At 43.9% G+C, this 24,292-nt stretch overlaps 1 protein-coding gene across 1 annotated transcript in view; it reads left to right on the forward strand.

Moving 5' to 3' along the window:
* The window catches only part of LOC126267503 (nephrin-like), an 880,351-nt gene that overhangs the window by 780,262 nt on the left and 75,797 nt on the right, over window positions 1-24,292 (forward strand). Inside the window, exons 7-9 of the mRNA XM_049972800.1 lie at window positions 9,869-10,013; window positions 12,799-12,929; window positions 16,032-16,191. Coding sequence (XP_049828757.1) covers window positions 9,869-10,013; window positions 12,799-12,929; window positions 16,032-16,191 — 436 coding nt within the window. The remainder of the gene's footprint in view (window positions 1-9,868; window positions 10,014-12,798; window positions 12,930-16,031; window positions 16,192-24,292) is intronic.

The following is a 24,292-nucleotide window of genomic DNA, read 5'->3' on the forward strand; positions in this document are numbered from 1 at the left end:
ATCAGAGCCCCTGGGATCACGCACTGCTGCCTGACAGCGGCATTCCTCTCTCTTTGCGTGCCAAATGCGTTGCCGGCCGGGCCTGACGTTTATTGCACGACCGGGAAAGCCTCGGCGATACGGCCCCGCGTGGATCGTTTCAGGGCAGAAGCCACAGCGAACGAGAGGGGGGGATGTTAACGCCGCATCCGGCGAGGGCTGGCAGAAATTGACGCCCTGGTGGGCCTACGATGCCATGGGGACAAGACACACCACAGTGGATCTGCTTTGTCCGTCTGCGAACGAAATTGAGACATCTCCATTCGCAGCCTTACGAATGTAAGATACTTCAATATGAAATTATTCGGTCACACTTCGATTTGAGTCAAGTGTGATCTGTCATACATGAAGCAGCACCAGAGCAAAACTGCGGCGGATAGAGCAAGAAAACAGCCACGTGTTAAATATTGCGTGTATGTGGTGCCTCTTCTTTCGGACATGTCCGAATGAACATTCATTATTATAGAGCCTGCAGACATTGTGAATCAAGACACAAAGGACTTAAAGACATTAACTGACAGTGGGGACTGATTTATATCAATGGCACAGGTTGAAAATTTGTGCCGGACTGGGAATCGTCTCAGTGTCTCCTGGGCGCTAGGCAGATGCGTTGACCACTATGTCATCTGGACACAGTGGTAACCACAGCCACAAAGACTACCTAGAGTGTCTCGCATCAGACTGAAACTCTCAACTAGCTGTGGCACAGGGATAGCGTCTTTAATTAGTAATCGAAACGCCCTGGGTCCAGATTTCGAATCCCGCCACTGCTGAAATTTTGTATTGAAGTAATCAGCAATAGCGACGGAAGACTTCCGCCATAGGAAATCACACCTCAGTTAGTAAACGGCCTTGTCAAAGAGGGTGAATGAGCGGACAGAGGTTCAGGGCACTCCCTCACCCTCGGCGCCGGAAACTGCCCCCAAAGGCGGAAGAAACAGCAATGATCAAACGCATGAGGATGCAGAAGGTGCGGCGGCGCGATTCCTTCCGTCCCTTTTCGACGAACCTGCACCTACCTGTGAATATTGTCTGAGCAGATTATCAATAGGAAAGCCGAGCGGAACCTACTGTACTTCGACGTAAACCAGGCTTCAGTGAAAGTCAGTAATCTACGTTTCGGGAGGAAGTTTTCACACGAAATGAAAGGTTGGAAATTTTGTCCTTAATTATTGAATTCTGAAACTTAGGTGAACAAATATCACTGCCGAGCCCGTGCTAATCTCAACACAGTCACTCACAATCCCTTTCACTCACGTTAGCAAGTTTATGTTATTGCATTTCCCGAAAACGTAATGGCTACAAAAATACGGATTGTTTCTGATTGACAAACCTCGCTAAATATTAAGTCTGTCGTACCTAATGCCGTCTCAGTTTTTAGCCACCGATTTGCTCAATACGCCACGCGGAATTTGTGCCTTTTCTCGGCACAAAATTCAGTTAAAAGTTCCGAAGCTTCTACACACCTTTCGGAATAATTATGCCGTCACTTTACAACACTTTTGATGTATGAATTACAGCTAGATCCGGCAACTTATCATTTCCATCGGAACTACTACTACACAGGTCCGAACTGTTTCATGGCTAGTCTCCGACCCCTTCCTAGTAAAACTCTAAGTCTTCTCTACCAGCAGAGAGGCGCGCGGTGAATATTGCTTTACCATTGGTGAGTTTACTCAACAGCCAATAGCAAAACAACATTCTCCCGCGTCAGTCCGTGCTTTTCATCAATAACCAGTCGTAAAATAGTAAACCCAACGACTGCACTTATTACCGACGTAATTACCTAATATGCGGAAGTTTTGTTTATGCGTAAAGTTATTTACTGCTGTTACTTATACTTGAATTAAATTTCCCTTTACCATAAACTTATTTTACAAATCTATTCTACAAAAATCCCGTTCGTCCACATCGATACTTCTTCGAAATGTTCCCACACTAAATCCCACTGCATAACTTGTTCATGTGGTTCAAATGGCTCTGAGCACTATGCGACTCAACTTCTGAGGTCATCAGTCGCCTAGAACTTAGAACTAATTAAACCTAACTAACCTAAGGACGTCACACACATCCATTCCCGAGGCAGGGTTCGAACCTGCAATCGTAGCGGTTGCTCGGTTCCAGACTGTAGCGCCCAGAACCGCACGGCCACTCCGGCCGGCCATAACTTGTTAAACAGTTACCTTCATATTAACCTTAATCCACACTCACGCATCATTCGTACTGCTAAAACACATTTCTAACATTTTACCTACACAAAAAGACATAACACATTATGAAAATACCAGAACAGTTTATGAAAAACATTCAATAGTGCACTCTAGTGGGCACAGTCGTTACTAAATCAGTCCCCTATCCATTGTCCTCTATCGGCTGATACATAAACTATGAGCTCTAAGACATATCTCCCACTTAACCGCCTCCAAGGCAGGGTCGGTATACGGCGCTACGCCTCAAAGGCAATGGGAAATACTGCCCTAAAGCCACACAATGTGTATCCGCAGAATGTACGGGCTGTAACTGAAACAGTGTAATGATGATCTCTCAATTGATAAAAGATTCGAGAAAATTCCCCCATTCCAATATCCGGGAGGGTACTGCCAAGGGGTAGGTGCCCCTGAGAAAAAGACTGAATAACCAACGATAGCGTAACGATCTACCAATCGGGGATTGGATTGTCAGAAGGTAAATGCTAAGGCTCAGTTTAGTTATATTGGGGATCAATGAAGTGAAATTGAATTCTGGTCAGATGAGTACAAAGTAGTATCAACAGCGGTAGGAAGTGGTATAACTGGAGCAGGATTCATTACGAATAGGAAATTTAGGCAGAGAGTTAGTTACTGTGAACATTCAGTGACAGCGTTGTTCTCATCATAATCGACAGCAACCCGACACCGACAACGATAGTTCAGGTACACGTGCCGACGTCACAAGCTGAAGATGAAGGGATAGAGAAAGTACACTGAAGCGCTAAAGAATCTGGTATAACAATGCGTACTCAAATACAGAGATATGTAAACAGGCAGAATACGACAATACGGTCGTCAGCGTCTATATAAGACAACAAGTGTATGGCACAGTTGATAGATCAGTTATTGCTGTGACAATGGGAAGTTATCAACCAGTCAGTGAGTTTTATCATGGTGTGGCAGTCAGCGCTCGAGCGATGGGACACATCATCTACGGGGAGGCGGTGATATGGGGATTTTCCCTTTCTATCATTACACGAACGAGACCAACGACGACTGAAGAGAATCGTTGAACGCGACAGATGTGCAACCCTGCCGCAAATTGCTGCATATTTCAATGCTGGACCATCAACAAGTGTCACCCGTGCGAACCTTTACACGAAAAATTATTGATATTGGCTTTCGAAGCCGAATGTCCACTCTTTGTACCCTCGATGACTGTATGACACAAAGCTTTCCCCTCTGCTGGACCCGTCAAAACCGACATTGGAGTGTTGATGACTGGTAACATGTTGCCTGGTTGCACGAGTCTCGTTTCATATTGTACCGAGATGAGGAACGTATACGAGTATGGGGACAACTTCATGAAGCTATGAAACCTGCATCTCAGCAGGGAACTGTTTAAGCTGGTGGAGGCTCTGTAGTGGTCTGAGGCGTGTGCAGTTGGAGTGATATAGGACCTCTATATGTGTAGATACGACTCTGTCAAGTGACACGTACGTAAGCATCCTGTCTGAACACCTGAATCAATTCATGTCCACTGTGCACACGGACGGACTTGGGAACCGTACACGGCAACAATTGCTACAGAGTAGCTCCAGGAAACTCTTCTGAGTTTAAACACTTCCGCTGGCCACCAAACTCCCGAGACATGAACATTATTGAGCACATCTGGGACGGCTTGTAACGTGCCGCTCAGAGGAGATCACGAGCCCTAGTACTTTATTGACAGCCCTGCGGGATTCATAGTGTCAATTACCTCCAGCACTACTTCAGACGTTAGTCGAGTTCATGCCGCGTCGTGTTGCGGCACTTTTTCACTGACGCCCGATATGATACTAGACAGGTGCAATAGTTTCTTTGGCTCTTCAGTGTATATGAGGATACTGAACGGGTAATTCAGTATGTGAAGAGAGATGAAAATGTAATAGTCATGGGCATTGGAATGCAGTCGTAGGGAAAGAAGTAAATGACAGTGTTACCGTAGAATATGGGCTTGATACTAGGAATGCGAGAGGAGAAAGATTAATTAAGACCTATAATAAGTTCACTTAGTCATAAGGAATACTGTGTTCAAGAATAACAAGAGGAGGAGATACATTTGGAATAGACCGGGAGATTTCAATTAGACTACATCGTGATGAGGCAGAGATTCTAAAATCAGATATTGGATCGTGAGGCTGAGATTTAAAGACCAGTCACGAAGAATCAGTTCGCAAAGAAGTGAGATACAATTACTAGGGAATGAAGAGGTACGCGTGGAATTCTCTGAGGCTATACATACTGCGCTGAAGAGTGACTCACTAGGCACTTAATTTGAAGAGGAACTGACGTCTCTAAAAAGGGCAGTTACACAAATTGGAAAGAAAACCGCCAGTACAAAAAAAGTAGCTGCCAAGAAAGGATGGGTAACAGAAGAAATTCTCAGTTCATCGGGGACAGAAGAAAGTACAAAAACGAAACAGTAAATTCAGGAGTACAGAAATGAAGATCACTTAGGAATGAAATAAGCAGTAAGTGCAAGCAAGCTCAGGCGAAATGGCTGCATGAAAAATGTGAAGAAATCGAAAACGAAGTAACTGTCGCAAGCACTAACTCAGGTTATAGTGAAGTCAAAACATCTCTTACTGCGACGAAAACAAGGGCGGTAAAATTAAGATTGCAGTGGTAATACCACTGTTAAATGGAGATGAGCTAGGGGATACGTGGAAAGAGTACATCGAAGGCCTGTAGCAGAAATAGGAGACGGTATAGATGAGATAGAGGTTTCGGTAATAGAACCAGAATTTAAAAGAGCACTTGAAGACTTAAAATCAAATGAGGAAGAAGGAATAGATAACATTCCATCATAATTACCAAAACCATTGGGGAAGTGGCTACGAAACAACTATTCAAGATGGTGCGTAGAATGGATGACTCCGGCGATATACCATGTGATTTTCGGGAAAAACGTGATCCCCAAAATTCCGAATACTGCAACAACAGACAAGTGCGTGATTTATCGCACGATATGCTTAACAGCTCATGTACCCAAACTGCTGGCGAGGTTAATACGAAGAAGAATGGAGGATTTGTTAATAGACGATGTTTGGCTTTAGGAAAGGTAAAGGCACAGGAGAGGCAATTATGACGTTACAGTGGATAATGGAAGCGAGAGTAAAGAAAAATCAAGACACATTCATATGATTTGTCGACCTGGAAAAAGCTTTCGGCATTGTAGAACGGTGCAAGATGTTCGAAATTCTGAGAAAAATAGGGGTAAGCCTTAGGGAAAAACAAGTAATATACACTCCTGGAAATGGAAAAAAGAACACATTGACACTGGTGTGTCAGACCCACCATACTTGCTCCGGACACTGCGAGAGGGCTGTACAAGCAATGATCACACGCACGGCACAGCGGACACACCAGGAACCGCGGTGTTGGCCGTCGAATGGCGCTAGCTGCGCAGCATTTGTGCACCGCCGCCGTCAGTGTCAGCCAGTTTGCCGTGGCATACGGAGCTCCATCGCAGTCTTTAACACTGGTAGCATGCCGCGACAGCGTGGACGTGAACCGTATGTGCAGTTGACGGACTTTGAGCGAGGGCGTATAGTGGGCATGCGGGAGGCCGGGTGGACGTACCGCCGAATTGCTCAACACGTGGGGCGTGAGGTCTCCACTGTACATCGATGTTGTCGCCAGTGGTCGGCGGAAGGTGCAAGTGCCCGTCGACCTGGGACCGGACCGCAGCGACGCACAGATGCACGCCAAGACCGCAGGATCCTACGCAGTAACGTAGGGGACCGCACCGCCCCTTCCCAGCAAATTAGGGACACTGTTGCTCCTGGGGTATCGGCGAGGACCATTCGCAACCGTCTCCATGAAGCTGGGCTACGGTCCCGCACACCGTTAGGCCGTCCTCCGCTCACGCACCAACATCGTGCAGCCCGCCTCCAGTGGTGTCGCGACAGGCGTGAATGGAGGTTCGAATGGAGACGTGTCGTCTTCAGCGATGAGAATCGCTTCTGCCTTGGTGCCAATGATGGTCGTATGCGTGTTTGGCGCCGTGCAGGTGAGCGCCACAATCAGGACTGCATACGACCGAGGCACACAGGGCCAACACCCGGCATCATGGTGTGGGGAGCGATCTCCTACACTGGCCGTACACCTCTGGTGATCGTCGAGGGGACACTGAATAGTGCACGGTACATCCAAACCGTCATCGAACTCATCGTTCTACCATTCCTATACCGGCAAGGGAACTTGCTGTTCCAACAGTGCAATGCACGTCCGCATGTATCCCGTGCCACCCAACGTGCTCTAGAAGGTGTAAGTCAACTACCCTGGCCAACAAGATCTCCGGATCTATCCCCCATTGAGCATGTTTGGGACTGGGTGAAGCGTCGTCTCACGCTGTCTGCACGTCCAGCACGAACGCTGGTCCAACTGAGGCGCCAGGTCGAAATGGCATGGCAAGCCGTTCCACAGGACTACATCCAGCATATTTACGATCGTCTCCATGGGAGAATAGCAGCCTGCATTGCTGCGAAAGGTGGATATACACTGTACTAGTGCCGACGTTGTGCATGCTCTGCTGCCTGTGTCTATGTGCCTGTGGTTCTGTCAGTGTGATCATGTGGTGTATCTGACCCCAGGAATGTGTCAATAAAGTGTCCTCTTCCTGGGACAATGAATTCACGGTGTTCTTATTTCAGTTTCCAGGAGTGTACAATATGAACAAGAAACAAGACGGAATAATAATCGCGAAAGACCAAGTGCGAAGTGCTCAGATAAAAAATGGTGTAAGCCAGGGTGTAGTCTTTCGCCCGTGCTGTTGAATCTATACATCGAAGTGGCAATCACGGAAATAAAAGAAAGGTTCAAGAAGGGAATTAAAGTATAAGGTGAAAGGATACGAATGATAAGATTCGCTGATGACATTGCTATCCTAAGAGAAAATTGAGAAGTATTACGGGGTTTGCTGAATGGAAGGAAGTGTCTAATGAGTACGAAATATGGAATGAGAGCAAACTGAAAAAAGACGAAAGTGATGAGAATTATCAAAAGTAAGAACAGTGATATATTAAACATCAGGATTGGTGGTCACAAAGTAGATGAAGTTAATGAATTATGCTACCTACGCAGCAAATAAACCGTGACGGGTGGATCAAGGAGAACATAAAAAGCAGACTATCACTGGCAAAAGTCGAATTCCTGACCGAGAGAAGTCTACTACTAACTAACATCAAGCATAATCTGAGGTAGAACTTTCTGAGAATGTACGTTTGGTGCAAAGCGTTGTATGGTATTGAAACATGGATTGTGCGAAAACCGGAACAGAAGACAATCGAAGCATTTGAGATGTTGTGCTACAGAAGAATGTTGAACATTATGCGGTCTGACAAGGTAAAGGATGAGGAAGTTCTCTACAGAATTAGGGCGGTTAGGAATATATGAAAAATACTGACAACAAGATTGGAATAATTTCCTTGGTACCACCGTGAGATGTAAAGGGTAAGAATTGTAGAGGAAGACAGAGAATGGGAAACATCCAGCAAATCATTGAGGACTTAGTTTGTAATTGCGGCTACGTGTTGAAGAAGCTGGCAAAGTACAGGAATTCGTGACGGGTCGTCTAAAGGCAGTCAGAAGACTGGGTGACTCAAAATAATAATAATAATAATAATAATAATAAAGCATCCGCACTCTACTGATGTAGTGCCTGTGTTCATTACCTTCGTTAATCACAGCATCTCGCAAATTCCCGTAAGAATTAGAGCTTATGTACAATTATGGCGATGACGGCACATGATCTCTTCAGTCCGGATACGCACTAAGCTCGAACCCCTACGGGTATCATCGAGACGCCGAGGGTATTAATGCTAGTGACCAGGAACACTATATGTCTAACTAACGGGAGCACTACATCGGTTGTGTGTGGTATAAGGTAAGAATCTGGGTCTGAGAGAAGACGTGGTAGTCTAGTCAGTGGGATTGTGGTGACCACTGCGTCCGGACAACATAGTTTTCTGCGCATCTGCCTACTTAGCACGAGACCCGAGCTCGTATCCCGGTCTCAACTTGCCTCATCGACAGAAATCAATGCTCACTGCCAGCTAACGTGTTTAATTCCTTTGTGTCGTGTTAAATGTTGTACTGAGTTCCCGGTAGTACAATTGGTAATTCTGCACTCAAGTTAACCTGCGACTTCATTTTTCATCAAAGAACTGCTCTATGATCTCAGTCCGTCTTAGTCAACTTATTACCCCACGTCTTTGAAAAACCTTGACGGTATTCTCACATGTACTAATTTTCAATGAGTTTTACTATTGTCTAAGTTTACAGGCTTTCAGTTCTGCTGTCTTTGGATGTAAAATCTTCTACGCATAATAGTGAAGTATTAAAACGATCTCAAACTTCGGAATATACCTGTCACATGTCGGCCCCCAGGAGCAACAAAAATTTAATTTTCAATATTTGTTGACCTTATTCAAAAATTTAAAATGCTATCATAATCTAGTTATTGAGAGTTATAATCTCATGTCAAAGTTTAACAGAAGAAGATATTAATTTTATTTAGAAACTGTAGTTTTTTTAGGCATAATAATGAATGGCACGCAAATACCTGGGCTACAGAACGATGCCAGGACAGAAGTTTATGGCTTACTGCCTTTATGTCTGCATCTGCAGGTGAGAGGTCATCGTGGCTGACTGCCATGCCGAATATCTTGGATCGATTCTCAGTACCTCCAGGGAGTTTCATTTGGTGGGTGGGTTAGACCAGGGAGCAGTCACTTTTGTGATATCTGACAGATAGTGTCGGCTCCAGGTTACGAAAACTGATAGCTGCCGGGTAGCGGTGTATTGACTGCGTACCCCTCCATACTGCCTCCACTGACGCTATTGCGGAGGATGACATGACGATCGGTCTGTATTGAAGAGACCAACAGGACGTGGGTGAAAAGGAGTAACTACATTTCCGCTGTTCATGCACTCAAACACAGCATCAAGCATGACGTTGTAATTTACAACTTCCTTACTCCCAATTTCACTCGAACAACAGTTTGCAGACAGTATCCACATATACCATTCAATATAGCTGAACACTATATCGTTGTACAACTTATTGTACAGCACGTATTAGTCCATAAACATTCCGATGCTTGAAAAACCAGCTTTTGCCTAAAATGTGACACTTGATTACCCAGGTTATGTTCATCAGGTGTTCTATGATGAGAGGACTGCTAAGCAAACCTTTTCTAAAGTTTTTCGTCCTTACATGCTGGAAGTCACTCATCGGAAGCAAAGACTTAACTGATTTGTAAGGTAATTCGACGTTTGTAGCTGTTTTATAAATGAGATTTAATTAATTAAAGAATCATGTATTTGCTGGTATTTATTGAATCAGAAAGCAGAAAGCAATATTGTGTAGGAAATAATGGAAATCCCTTAATATAGATTGTTGATCTGTGCCAAGTAATTTGTTGTTGGGTGTCACGAACGACATAGGTTCGATAGTCGACTATCAATTAGGAAACTGTACCAGAAGACCAAACAGTACATGGAGAAATAAATACTACTGGGTAGCAGCTACTGTTTATGAGAACCTGTGGTAACAACACCGTTCTAAGTGACTGTATGTGTTTCTGGTGTCGCAGGTGTCCTCTGACAGCAACGAGACGCTGTCGACGCTGTCGCTGACGCCATCGCAAGGCGACAACGGCCGCCTGCTCACGTGTCGGGCTGAGAACTCGCACGTTCGCGCCGGCATCCAGGAGCACTCCGTCAAGCTGTCTGTCTACTGTAAGTCGCTGCTCAGCTACCACGCCACTCTCCACACACTCACCGACACTCCACAGTACGGATCCACCATCATACATTGCTCAACTCATGTCTCGGGCTGTTAGGTGAGATATGTCTATTATAGCTGTCTGTATCTCAATCTACATAAGCACACACCGGACAGAAGACAGAGCACCCTTTAGAGACAGCACGCTGATACAGTGTAACCCCATCTCTAGCCTTGTTAACAGCACCACTGCAAGGAGGAGAGTCCACAAATTTCTATGTGTATGCCATATCCATCTCAAATCACTCTCTATACGTTGATCCAGAGGAGCTAATAAGCTGCAGGGAAACTAAATACTACTTTTTCCCTCACTGTTCAGAATAGCTCCAATTATTTTCTTTGGGAGAGGACATGGATGTTTTAGAGGGTTCGTCAACACGTTATAGGGAGTCTAAGGGTTTACTCAACCTGGGCGCTTAAATGTGTAGCCTTGTGAAGACACATGTTGTACCTTGGAAGAAGGAAATGGCCACAACACACTCATCATGAAGAGCTAGTAGAAATGACTAGACTTACTCACCGAGATTGTTGAAACAGGCATCCTGCCTCATGCAAACGACAACTGTGGTGTGTAAAGACATGGCATGAGAAAAACACTTCAGACGTCACCTGATTGATTCCTCGGTTGTCTCATCGACTTTCAGTATTTGAAAAACGGCTAAATACCCACTCCTCAACCACTCCCTCTTTCTATGTTGTTTGGCCGACTGAGCAGCGTTCTGTGGGACTGGAAGCAATGGAAATTGACAGATTATTCGACAGAGAACGCATTGAGACGGACATTCTTCATTCATTGACAACATAAATTGAAGTTTAACTTGACTCAAACTTAATTGTTTTACTATTTTTTTTCATTTTTAGTGACTATAAATACTAAGGGCACTGTGGAGGGCAAAAATGGTACAGAGACACCAAGACATGAATACTCTGAGCAGATTCAGAAGGATGTAGGGTGTGGTCGTTACTTGGAGATGACGCAGCTTGCAGAGGATGGAGTGGAATGGAGAGCTGCTTCAAACCAGTCTCTGAACTGGTTAACACAACAACAACAAACGATAGTATCACAAAACTTGTTTGGGATTTTCTCAGTGCAAGTTGTTGCAGGTCCTCTGAAATAATAGATGGATAATATTTTTTTCTGGTAGGTCCCCGTTGTCCACAGCCTGTAGAACATCGAAATCTATTGTTATTCGTTCACTATCTCTGCTTTTTCTTATAAATCTGCATTACGTCCTCCATTAAGGAAGAAACTACAAGTGTCATTTCAGTGCCACTTGTGCAATTAATGTCGTGTTGTAGACGGCACGAGTTTGTTTACCTCTTTGCCGTCCTACCGAATATTGCGTTCTGTTCACAATCAGTAGTATGAGTTAGGAATAGAAAAGTGTATTTAGCTATGTACGGCTCTAATTGAAGATGTGGCTCACTGAAGTAGAAGGGGAGAGTCGTATGCTTCTGCTTGACGCCCTAAGATAAGATAGCTAACTGACCTTTAGTAAACTGTGATCTAATAAATGAAGCATAGAAAGAATATGGGAATGATAGTAATTTTCAGTTAATGGCAATTACCATAAAGGTAAAAATAGCGAAATATTTGGAAATTGTTGAAACGGGACCTTGAGTTTAAAGTTCCCTAGTCCGATAAATTATTCTGAAATACAACAGTCTTATGCACGAATCGAGGTCCTACAAAATACACTTAAACGAGTTTATAGAATAAAAAATTTTAAACAGCAGGTGATGCTGTTTCAAAGTGGCATGAAAAGTGGTGAAGTTCCCCAAAATTTAACAATTCATTCCTAGTTCGGAAGTTGTAAGTGCTACTTGTAACTGAATTTTACTATGTATAAGACTGTACCTCCGATGTATCAGAACAGAAGTCTTACAAAATTTTCGCAAAACATGAAGTATATTACGTAGTAGTATTCTTCCAACAGTTCAATAGTAAAGTAAAACTTCGTGTCCGTCTGCTCCAACGGCTGTACAGATGTGTTCTTCACGTATCCCCTGTGTTCAAGAGCCCTTGCACTTCCTAGCATTCTCCAGTGACCTTCAACTACTGCCAATGGTGACTTGAGGTGTCACCCACCAAAATCATGAATTTTTTACAATGTCATAAAAAACACAAAACGGACCACCATTTTAATACTTTGCCGAAAACATTCATTTGTTAAAATTTCGTCTGTCTTTGATATCCTAGTATTTTTAATGGTCCTGAATCCTGTTATGGAATTTTTATGGCTTCCATTAATTTGTCAGGATATCCATTACTTACCATTACAGAGCGTAGTTCAGTGCTGTTAAATATGTCAAATTCTTTCTACTATAAAACAAATATATTTGGTCTCATTCAACTTCCTTTTTTAATCTATTTCGTTCTTCTCCAGTAAGAGACTTTGGAAATGTGTTAATGCTATTCTTTATGATAGTTGCATACATCTGTTTTTCTTTTTCAATCTTTCAGACTGCTGATCTTGACCAAAATTACAAGTTCTTCAGCTTTTTATGAATCTGGAATTTTTCTGACTGTTTAGCATTGCTTTCTCATACGACATGTGCAGGGCCATGCATCCGTCAGTTTCCGCTGTTTTCATATCTATAATATCTTTTTACGATTCCTAAAGTCTTCGAACATGATGTTATCATCTTTAAACTCACACTCCCTCCCGTATCTGCAGGAAATGTGTTTAGTTTGAACCGGCTTCAGTCCAGTAGCTTCCTGTAGGTGTATCTTCGCAGATGCGCCCACGAGCGAGCTGCGCCTGGGACAGCGGATGCGCCCAGACGACATCAAGGAGGGCAGCGACGTCTACTTCGAGTGCCGTGTGCGAGCTAACCCGCCGGCCTACAAAGTGACCTGGAAATTCCAGGTAAGTGTGCGGACACTGATACAGTCGACAACGTGTTCGGCACCGTCATTGATTTCAGTGACTGATTTCAGCGACGGAATAACAAAAGAAGAAAAAACAAATAATTTTATCTACTGATGGAAACGTTACCGGTAGTGCTACAGAAAATGCACAGTATGACAGTTAAGATTATCCATATTTAATGTTGTAGAAGCCTTGATATGTAGATATGTTTTCACATTGAACTGTTCTTCCTGATTTCTCATGTAATGTGTAATGATTAATCCATAATGCATAAATTCTTGTAAATAAAAGGGAAATCCATTAACTTTAGGGTAAATTAGATACTTTGTGTTGATTATGCCAATATGTAGCTACAGTGTAAAAAGATAAACCAGTTTCTAGAGATATCTGCTGTGCCTGAACGTATAATATAAATATCAAGATCAGTTACCTATATGAACAACGTCAACACAGAAGACGATTAATCTGAGAACCAATACATCACACACAGTGATTCGCAATGGTTTGAGTTAATGTGTGTACGAGATTGCTATAGAATATGGTGTGTGACAATGTGTAGCCTAGGTGAGAATAGTGGTAACGTTGAATGTCCATAGCCGTACGTTCATGTTGTCTTGGACAAAGCATTTTCAGGTTGTTGCGGCCAAAAAACTAATAGCGTACAGACATATATTCTCGAGGCTTTGTGCCGTAAGAGTTAAAGATTAAGAAGCGAAGTCCCAAATGTAATGAAGAAATATGAATGAATCAGTATAAAATATCAGTCTTCTTGAAATAACTGTCCGGGGAGCTAATGGTAAATATTCAGTTCCAAGAGGTGCATTAGGAGATACATTTAAAACTTTGACGGACACTGTGAGGTGTTCATGAGACCTCTTTTTGGAAAGAAAGTTTTTTACGAGAAGCTACAGCGATGAACAGGAAAGAGTACTGGGCGATCACGTTAAAAATTACTTGATAGTTAACATTTCACTAGTTGTTGCTGGTTTTCTCAAATCAGAGCGCCCGAACCGTTCACCGTTGCCTAAGTGCCACAACAGTTAGGTCACTTCCATTCCCTTGTCCGGCTTTCTTTTCTTTCCTACTCATAAAATACACACACACACACCCACACACACACACACACACACACACACACAGGTGTAATAACATAGATCGGCTCATATTACATCAGCTTCGCACGACATTGTGTTAAGCTGAATTTCTGAACGCTGCAATTAATCGTTGGGACTGAGTAAAAAATTCAACAACATTCGAAGGGGACTAGTGAAGTGGTTAGCGTATAAACGTGACGAATGTAAGGTGTAGATTCAAATCTCGTAAAAAGTAACGAAATTTTCAATTATTTCTAAATCTGATCATAACACTTCATTGATCAAAAGACTTCATTGTTCTTATTCAATAAATTGGTTTAAATGTATTTCTTTTTAATTTCTAATACTTTGCCATTTCATTTACTTCATCGTATGGACTATTCGCTCTTATTTTTCCTTCTTGTCGTTCTTCTCTCATTTGGAATCTTCTTGTGTCGCCTATACTCTGCAGCGAAGTGCTAACCAGTAACGCTACTGAAAACGCTGCAGCCCTGATGGTAACGCTGCAGCAGGTGTTAAAATGTTTCAAATGGCGCTGAGCACTATGGGACTTAACATCTGAGATCATCAGTCCCCTAGAACTTAGAACTACTTAAACCTAACTAACCTAAGGACATCACACACATCCATGCCCGAGGCGGGATTCGAACCTGTGACCGTAGCGGTCACACGGTTCCTGAATGTAGCGCCTATAACCGCTCGGCAACATCGGCCGGCGCAGCCGGTGTAATTAGTATGAGGGGAGTTTCAGGTGACCAATCACATCGACGAATTACAGTTTGCGTTTTACGCTGAAATAAATTTTTCTTTCTTGAGGTGCTCGTAGAGTTCACCCTTAAATGCCGTGAACAAAGCGAGCGTGATTTTTTAACTGTCGCAGATTGATGATCGTCGCTTCCTCGGATACACTGCATATCAGGAAGCTGTGATTAGGTTGGGGCATGAGTATAAATTGAGGACTGCAAAACGTGTCGTTTGCCGCAGTTTAGTCCCATTGCGTCACACCTCGCGAAGGCCGCTTCCAACATTGCTCCGCGTTACACATTAACAACATTCCTGAAATGACCGGTCGCGTTTGTGTGTCACGTACAGCCCAGCTGTAGACCGCAGCCGATGTGACAACACTGTAACGACAAATGACAGACATCGACTATGAAGCAATTTTAATGGGAACACAGTGTAAAATTACCCATCGAATACAATGCAACTGTTGAATAGACAAAAATCAAAGCGACGTAGACTTTTACTACGTTTTTGTGAATGGACGGGAATATTTAAGTATGTGGTCAGTTGAATGCACGAGTTTGCAGCGAGCAACAAGGAAACAGTTCACAGATATTTTGACAAATTAGGTGAGCTGAGGAACAAGTTCAATTTCATCACCATTTACGAGCCAATACACTTCTTTGCAGTTTGCAGCTCGTGGTCTTGCGGTAGCGTTCTTGCCTCCCGTGCACGGGTTCGGGGATTTTCTCTGCCTCTAGATGACTGGGTGTAGTGTGTCTTTCATTATCATTCACTCGCAAGTCGCCGAAGTGACGTCAGCTGAAAAGGAATCGCAATTTCAGCGGCCGAAAACCCAGCACGGGGTCTCCCGGCCAACATTGCCGTACGATTATTTCATTTCACTTATTTGCTGCAAAAGTGATGTTTTTACACATTACAGTCTCACATCCGGAATAATCGCCTAAACATTGGAAAGGCCAAATTGCAATAATAGGAAAAAATTTAACACTTCAAGGATCATATTTGTTTTTGATATCGAGATTTGTTTGCTGTATAGAATGCTCAACACAACTTTCAGAAAATAATGCCAATAGTAAATAGCGTACGAATATATTACTATGAGACCTTTCCTACCTGATTTGCCGTTTCCTCATGAACCCGACCTTGTTTTCGCATTTAATTGGTGTTGGCGCACTCAAGTTCACAATGCAGTTGAGGTTCAGCTTTGAACCAAACACTGGATGTGCATGAGTTTGATGCTGGACCGCCACTGTTGCAGGGCCAGACGCTGGTGCAGAACGCGTCTGCCGGGGTGATCGTGACGGACGAGGCGCTGGCCTTGCAGTCTGTCGGCAGGCAGGACGCCGGCGGCTACTCCTGCGTCGCCAGCAACGTGGAGGGCGACGGCGAGAGCCCGCCGCTGGTGCTGAGCGTCAAGTGTGAGTCTGCTGCCGGCCATTCACCACTCACAGTCCGCCAGGCACCGTTTAAGCAGGCGTGGCTCATTCCGAGCAGTGCCTTATACCGAACAGTAGGTGCAGGTGGATTCAGAACGTATCGTCCGATTTCATAAGACAATACCATCTCCGAGGATGAACACGTAGAGGATCTACTGGTCTCCTTCTATGGTTTTTATCTTCCACGCTGCCCTCCAGTGCTAAATTGGAAATCCCTTCAAGCCTCAGAAAAGACCTGCCAACCGAGCCCTTCTTCTAGTCAAGTTTTGCCACAAATTCTTCTTCTCTACTCAGTACCTCCTCATTAGTTTGGTGATATACCCATTTCTTATAACAATGAAATTATCCTTAAAATCTCCAGAATTAAAATTTCACTCTGTAGCGGAGTGTGCGCCGATACGTAAATTCCCGGCAAATTAAAACTGTATGCTGGACAGAGACTCGAACTCTGGACCTATTCCCTAGTTCCCGAGTTCGAGTCTTGGTCCGGAACCAATTTTAATCTGCCAGGAAGTTTCACTCTAGATTCTGTCTCTTCACCCAAGGCACATACAGTTCCTGAAAGTGACCACATAAAGATTACAATATGGCTCCGTTGACAGCTCTCAAAGTGACCAGTTAACGCAGGGCCGGCAAAGACCTCGGCAAGCGGGATTTGTCCAGGCTCGAGTGCAACAGCTCTCAACCTCACTTCGTTTCCCCACACCGCCACACAACGCAGTCTGAGCGCGAGGAGGGGGAAGAGTGGAAAACTGCGAACGCATTGCATTTAAATGGCAGTGCAATCGCAGTCAATACTTGGTTCAGTATTTGACATTTCTCAAAAAACATCGGTAACAAAGGAGAGAAAGAAACCAAGTTTTCATAGTATATAATTGTTTTTGGTGCGCGCGCCGGCGTATGGACAGATGCAGACAATTTGATAGAGTTTCGTATTCAAATTACTATGCAACCGTGACTTACGTAGTTTCATAACCCGAAAAACGTCTTACGCAAAGATAAATCGATTCACGTACGGTAGCACTTTTCTAACCTCATTATGGAGAAGCAAACTGTACATGAGGAAAGCAATGTAGAGGTCCTAGACAGATTTTAACGTAAAAAGATTTGTCGTATCTGGAATTACTTTGCTGGTCAATCAGTAACATCTGCACATATCCACAGTGGCGCTTTTAACTGAAAAGGCAGATGACGTCGAAAGTAACTCGGAAACAAATGTAATACTGACAGTTTCCTCAAAATCTCTATAAAAAATATTCTTCTAATTCTTTATGGGCCACATTGAATTCTTCAGATCTCTCATTTTCTTTAACACGTTTGAGCTTAGGGAGCAGGCCTGTCGTTGTCAGACTGTCTCCCTTTTAAAACGCGATATTCTTTTTAAATGAATCCCTATAAAATGGGAAATAAGTTACCTAGAAATGTCTTTCTGTGTGCAGTGAAGTCCACTTAAAACGGGAAGTCTGCACTCTCATCCGGAATAATTTATTTTCGTTCCTGCACTCTTTTTTCCTTCAAAAAATTGAACAGTAGCTAGTTTCAATCGAATAATAGTCCCATGCATGACCTTTGATTTAACCTACGTACTGTGCAGTAACATACACATATCAAAAAAAGTTCTGCGTCATCCCGGTTTCTAGAACTCCAGAAGATAGACGTTGAATGGGAATATTGTGTCACAGACACAGACTCTTCAGAGTTGTCACTGAATCCCCCAAAGACGTAAACAACCATTCATGAGCAGCACCTATTAGAGCGTGGGGGTCCAAAAGCCGATCAGTTCCAGTAATTCCACCAGGTAGGAGGTAATCGGCTCGTGTTGTCTGTAGTTCAGCCACGCCTAGACGGTCAGTACCGGGTCCGATCGCGTCCGCATTGTTACTTTGTGCCAGGAAGGGCTCTCAATAAGACAGTTGTCGAGGCGTATCGGAGTGAACCAAAGCGTTGTTGTTCGGACATGAAGGAGATGGAGAGAGACAGGAACTGGTGGTGACATGCCTCGCTCAGGCTGCCCAAGGGCCACTACTGCAGTGGATGACCGCGACTTACGGATTATGGCTTGGAGGAACACCGACAGCAACGTCACAATGTTGAATAACGCTATTCGTGCAGTCACGCGACATTGTGTTGCGACTCAAACTGTACGCAATAGGCTGCATGATGTGCAGCTTCGCTCCCGACGTCCATGGCGAGATCCATCTTTGCAACCACGACACCGTGCAGCGTGGTACAGATGGTTCCAACATCATGTCTAATGGACCGCTCAGGATTGGCATCAAGTTCTTTTCGCCGATGAGTGTCGCATACGTCTTCAACCAGACAATCGCCGGAGACTTGTTTGGAGGCAATCCAGTCAGACCGGACGCTTTGAACACACTGTACAGCGAGTGCAGCAAGGTGGAGGTTGCCAGCTGTTTCAGGGTGGCATTATGTGGAGCCGACGTACGCCCCTGGTGGTCGTGGAGGGCGCCGCAACGGCTGTACGATACGCGAATGCCATCCTCCGCCCGATACTGCAGTCATAACGGCAGCATATTGGCAAGGTATTCGTCGTCATGGACGACAATTCGCGCCCCGTTTGTGCACATCTTGTGAACGACTTCCTCCAGGATGACGACATCTCTCGACTAGAGTGGCCAGCATGTTCTCGAGACACAAAACCTATCGAACATGCCTGGGAATGTTTTAAAATTACTGTTTATGGACGACGAGACCCACCAAACATTCTGAGGGATCCACGTCGAATCGCGGTGAGGAGCGGGAAATCTGGACCAACAGTGCCTCGATGAACTTGTGAACAGTATGCCACGACGAATACGGGCATGCATCAACGCAAGAAGACGTGCTACTGGGCTACTGGATAGTAGAGGTATAGACGTGTGCAGCAATGTGGTCCACCATCAATGAAGGTCGCGCTGTATGGTGGTACAACATGCAATATGTGGTTTTCATGAGCAATAAAAATGGCGGAAATGATGTTTATGTTGATCCCTATTGCAATTTTCTGTACAGGTTCAGGAACTCTGGTGACCGAGGTGATGCAAAACTTTTTTCTAATGTGTGTATAAAGTATCCATACTCTTTGCTCAGTTCCATTGAAAACTGTTGAAACTAACAATAGAATAAGGCGTGTTGCTTCAGATATTTTTCTATTTGCACCCTAAATTTGGCACATTCTTCAGGCCTGCAAATTAGCACAAAGTGATTTTTGATGTACAAAATAATGAATCCTGTATTTCGGTCTCTGAAATATTTTGCCCTTTCATTTACAAGTAAATGTTTGCATTCATTCTGTTTGGTATTGCAGTGCTGTTTCTGTCATACCCGCTGATTTTAAAGGGTTCCTACTACAGATCACAAAATTGCCTCCTCTGGGCAAACAGCCACTGGTCCTGTGAATGTCCTTCATACCAGGAACAAACGGCGAAGCTCAAACAGCGCTGACACCACTATTATACGAAACTGAAGATATCTGCGGCGACAAAAATATTCCACACCACAGTGCTAAATGAAACGTCGCTCTGTTCCGGGTTCTTCCGAGAAGGACCGCGCAAAGCCTTGTGTCAACCAGACGTTGGTCGGCCCGTGACCTGCACACGCTTCAAGCGTGAAGCTTGGCACCCGTGTCCCGCCCTGAGTTAATGATTACTAAATTATTCGAAGGGTAGCTCAAAAACGTGACCAGCTAATGATTACAAAATGATTCATAGAACAGCTCTTGCCTGTGAATCATATAAAAGAAGAGTTCACACACGCAGTATCCTTTTCAGCATAGTTCTAACTGGCTACCAGCAGCCTAGATAATGATTAGTTCAGTATAGCTGATGTCAAACAACTGCCGTTTAGCGAAAGAAGATTAATTAATTGAGGTATAATAGGTACAATCAAAAAAATCTAGTAAGACAAGTATCATGGTATTTATAGCTGCGGTTGATGTGACGCAAGCACTCCAAACCTTATTGCTCTGCACATGTGCTTTATACCGTTGGCGGGAGGTGGAGTCAAGCAAACGCGAGATGACACTTTGATAACGTCCTCTGGTGGATGCGCTTAATAGAGCTGCCGACAGGCTCGGCTTAATTCGGAAAATATCTGTAGGATATTACAAGGCACTTTGTCTTACGTGGATGCAGAATCTTGGGTACCTTAAATAATGACATTTGGAAGTAAATTTCTAAGTTACATTTCGTCAGCATTAAACGTGCACTTCACACAGCGCATAGCAAATATCCAGACGATAGAAAAACTTGACTCGTAGTTCCAGGAGCATGTCTGGGTGTAAAGCAGTCATCGGTGTTGCTTTGTAGTGTCACAGTTCACCCGAACCTATACGTGAACTGTACTCGCAGTTGCGAATCCTAACGACCATCACCTGCATAATGGAATGACGATAATGCAATTTGTTCCGGACCGGTACTCGACCCGGATTTCCCGTTTCACTCTAGCGGTCACTTTAACTGCTTTGGTTATCCGTGCATAACTCAGAGCCAGACCCAGATTTCCATACATCGTCGTTCATGCGTCACAACCTGCACCCGTACAAATTATGTAATTCCCGTACAGTCTGAGTATAGTTTAGTCTAACGTCGCGGTCTGGTATCGGAAGACACTACTGTGCCCATATTGTTAAGACATATTACAAGATGTTCCTTCGGACATGCATGCATAGTATTTCTAAACAAGACGGGCACTGCAATAGCGACGTCATCCAAGGTTGTTGAAAAGGAACGCACAGTGATGGAGCCTTTCACAGTCACCAGAAAAGAAATATGCTGTGAGATGTGGCAAAATTGCAGGCCACTGGTGCAATTTACCTTCGGAACTCTCTATTGGGTCTGTCCACCGTTGAAACAAAATATTGTTTAGAAATTTTCCTATATTTTTCTTTCAGTTCTTCTACATCTTAGACCGGTTAGACCGCCAGTAATGAGGCAACTTCTGTGCCTGCTTCAAACATTATTTTTACGAGATTCCAACAGGAGTGACTTTTTATGCTATCTGTTTGGTTACTAATTCAGTTTTCTTAACAGTTTATGTATCTGAGTGCTTACTAGGCACAGTCTTTTGTTCTAATAACAGTGTAGTGTGAAGTACAGCCGTTTGTCTGTACAGTTGTATCGACCTGTGAGGCAACATCTTACGTTCCTTTTCAGATAAGACGAGTACACTGTTTAATTGTGAATTATTTTTTCGAACTTAATACATAAGTGACTTAGTTTCAGTTATCTGTATGGTTACTAGTCTTCCGTTTATCTGTTTGTGTGCTTAATAGACGCCGTCTAGCGTTATAATATATGTGCAGTGTGGGGTTTTCGTGCTTTCAGTATCAATAGGACTTTTGATTGCTGTTTTCAGGTGCGAGCTCAGTTGGTTGCCCTTAGCTCACACCTCCAAGCGTTGTTGGCTTCGCTCACACAGCTTAAGGCTGTTGCCAATGGACTTCCCTGTGGATGAACGCACGTTGGGATCTGAGGAAGTCCAGCACGTCCCACGTTTCTCCCGATCGGTCCACTTTTATTGTCGTACGGGTATCACCCGCAGTGATGAGGAGCCCTCAGCAGTTGTGGAGTTTGAAGTCTTCCGAAAGTGTGACAGGCAGCGAAAGACTTTCCAGGGGGCTGACCGGAGAGCCTACCCAGTTCGTCTGAGGAACAGGTTTTGGGGGCTGTTTGTGACTGACAACGTTCTTGAGCCACATGCAGTCGCTCGCTCTCTTCCAGTAGAAGTCCCTCTATCCACATGGTCTGCGGATTAACAAATGGTGGATTGCTGGTACTAGGGAGCTCCACCGTCATGCACGGAAAGGGGCCCCTTATGCGTATGGCTGACAAAGAGGGGAAGGAATCCAGTGCGCATTGTGTGTGCATACCGGGAGGAGTGATTTGAGATGTGGAAAGGCTGCTTCCGGATGCCTTGAAGAGTACAGGTTGCAGCCACCTACAGGTGGTGGGTCATGCCGGTATTAACGATATATGTCGGTATGTAGCTTTGGATCAATAGAGATCCTCCCTGATTTCGGGCGACTAGCTGAAGTGGTAAAGACGGTCAGTCTTGCTTGTGGGGTAAAGGTAGAGCTCGCCATTTGTAGCATCGTCAACATTGCCGACTCTGAACGTTTTGTACAGGGTCCAATTCAGCGAAATGGTTCAAATGGCTCTAAGCACCAACGGACTTAACATCTGAGGTCATCAGTCCCCTAGACTTAGAACAACTTAAACCAAACTAACCTAAGGACTTCACACACATCCATGTCCGAAGCAGGATTCGAACCTGCGACCGTGGCAGCAGCGCGGTTCCGGACTGAAGCGCCTAGAACCGCTCGGTCACAGCGGCTGGCACGCTTCGCCACTCAGACGGTTCTGCGACCATGTATACTGCAGATTCCTCAACTTGCGCCATAGAGTGATGGGTTTCCTGGTTCTGCTTGATTGGTCAGGGGTCTACTACACACACGAAGCGGCTGCACAGGTAGCAAGAGCACTGTAGACGGAACTGGGCGGTCTATTAGATTAGAGTGTCTCAGGAAAACACAGACAAGGCATCGGTCTAAGAGGGTGCAGGGTAAACACAGAAAGTTAGACATAGCAACAATCGGTGTTGTAATTGTCAACTGTTGTCTTTTTGTTGGAAAAGAACTAGAGATCCAAGCGCTAATAGCAAGCGCTGAAGATCAAATCGTTACCAAGTACAGAATTGGTAACGTTGTGGGGAAAGCAACCCAAAGACTGCATTTCATTGGAAGAACACTTAGAAAGTGCAACAGGTCTGCTAAAGAGATTGCTTACACCACGCTTGTTTGCTCTCTTCTGGAGTATTGCTGTGAGGTGTGGCATCTGTATCAGATAAGACTGACAGGGTACATAGAAAGTAGGGCAGCTCGCTCTGTATTATAGCGAAAGAGGGTGAGAGTGCTAAGGGTGAGAATGTCATGATAAATAAACTGGTGTGCAATTATTTTGAACAATTATCTTGAAATTATTTTGAACAATTAGCTCAGTAGCCCAGTCTAAGAGCAAATGATCGAGGAAACATACTTCACTTCTTTAAGCAAATTATTCTCACCAATTAGGAGTATGGTGGCTGATACACGGAATAGTAATCATCAGGCTGTTGCGAGACTGAATAGCGTAACATTCAAAATAAACGAAAATTGTATCTATTTAAAAACGCAGATAAAAGTTCGTTTGACGTCTTCTTATGTAACAGTCTTAACACCTTCCAGTCTGACTACATGAGCGTAGACAAGATATCGTTTAAATTCAAAGAAATGGTATCGATAGCAATTGTGAGATATATATACCAAAAAAATTAATAAGTGATGATGCTGATACCACATGGAACACAAAAGAGGCCATAACACTGTTGCAGATGCAACGAAAAAGCATTAAAAATTTAAAAGAATGCAGAACCCCCGAGATTTGCTAAGTTTTGCACAAGCTCGAAGTTTAGTGGCGGAACGTCGTGAAGTGAAACGGAAGTAATATCTGTTGTTTCCCAAGGAAATATTACAGGCCTTCTGCTGTCCCTGATCTGCATTAACGTCTTAGGAGATAATCGGAGCAGATGATGCTGTCATTTATCGTCTTGTAAAATCATCAGATGATCATAACCAATATGGAAAGTATTTAGACAAGATGTCTGTACGGTGGCAAAAGTGGAAACTGACTCTACATAGTGAAAAGCGTGAAGTCATCCAAACGAGTGCTAAATGGAATCCGCTAAATTTCGATTACACGATAAATCACACAAATCTAATGGCTGTCAATTCAACTAAATATTTTGGGTCTACAACTACGAATAACATAAGTTGGAACAATCACACAGATAATATTAGGAGGAAAGCAACCACGTCCTGCGATTTTTTGGCAGAACACTCAGAAAAATGCAACATATCTACTGAAGAGACTACTTACATTACGCTTATCCGCCTTCTTCTGGAGTTTCTCTGTCCAGTGTAACAACCGCATCAAATACGACACCGGAAAAGTTTAAAGAAGGACAGCTCATTTTGTATTACTTCGTAAAGGGGAGAGTGCAATGGATATGATGCGCTAATTGCTGTGACCCTCATTAAAACAGAGGT

Source organism: Schistocerca gregaria, chromosome 4 (assembly GCF_023897955.1).
Source record: "Schistocerca gregaria isolate iqSchGreg1 chromosome 4, iqSchGreg1.2, whole genome shotgun sequence".
NCBI classification, from domain to species: domain Eukaryota; kingdom Metazoa; phylum Arthropoda; class Insecta; order Orthoptera; family Acrididae; genus Schistocerca; species Schistocerca gregaria.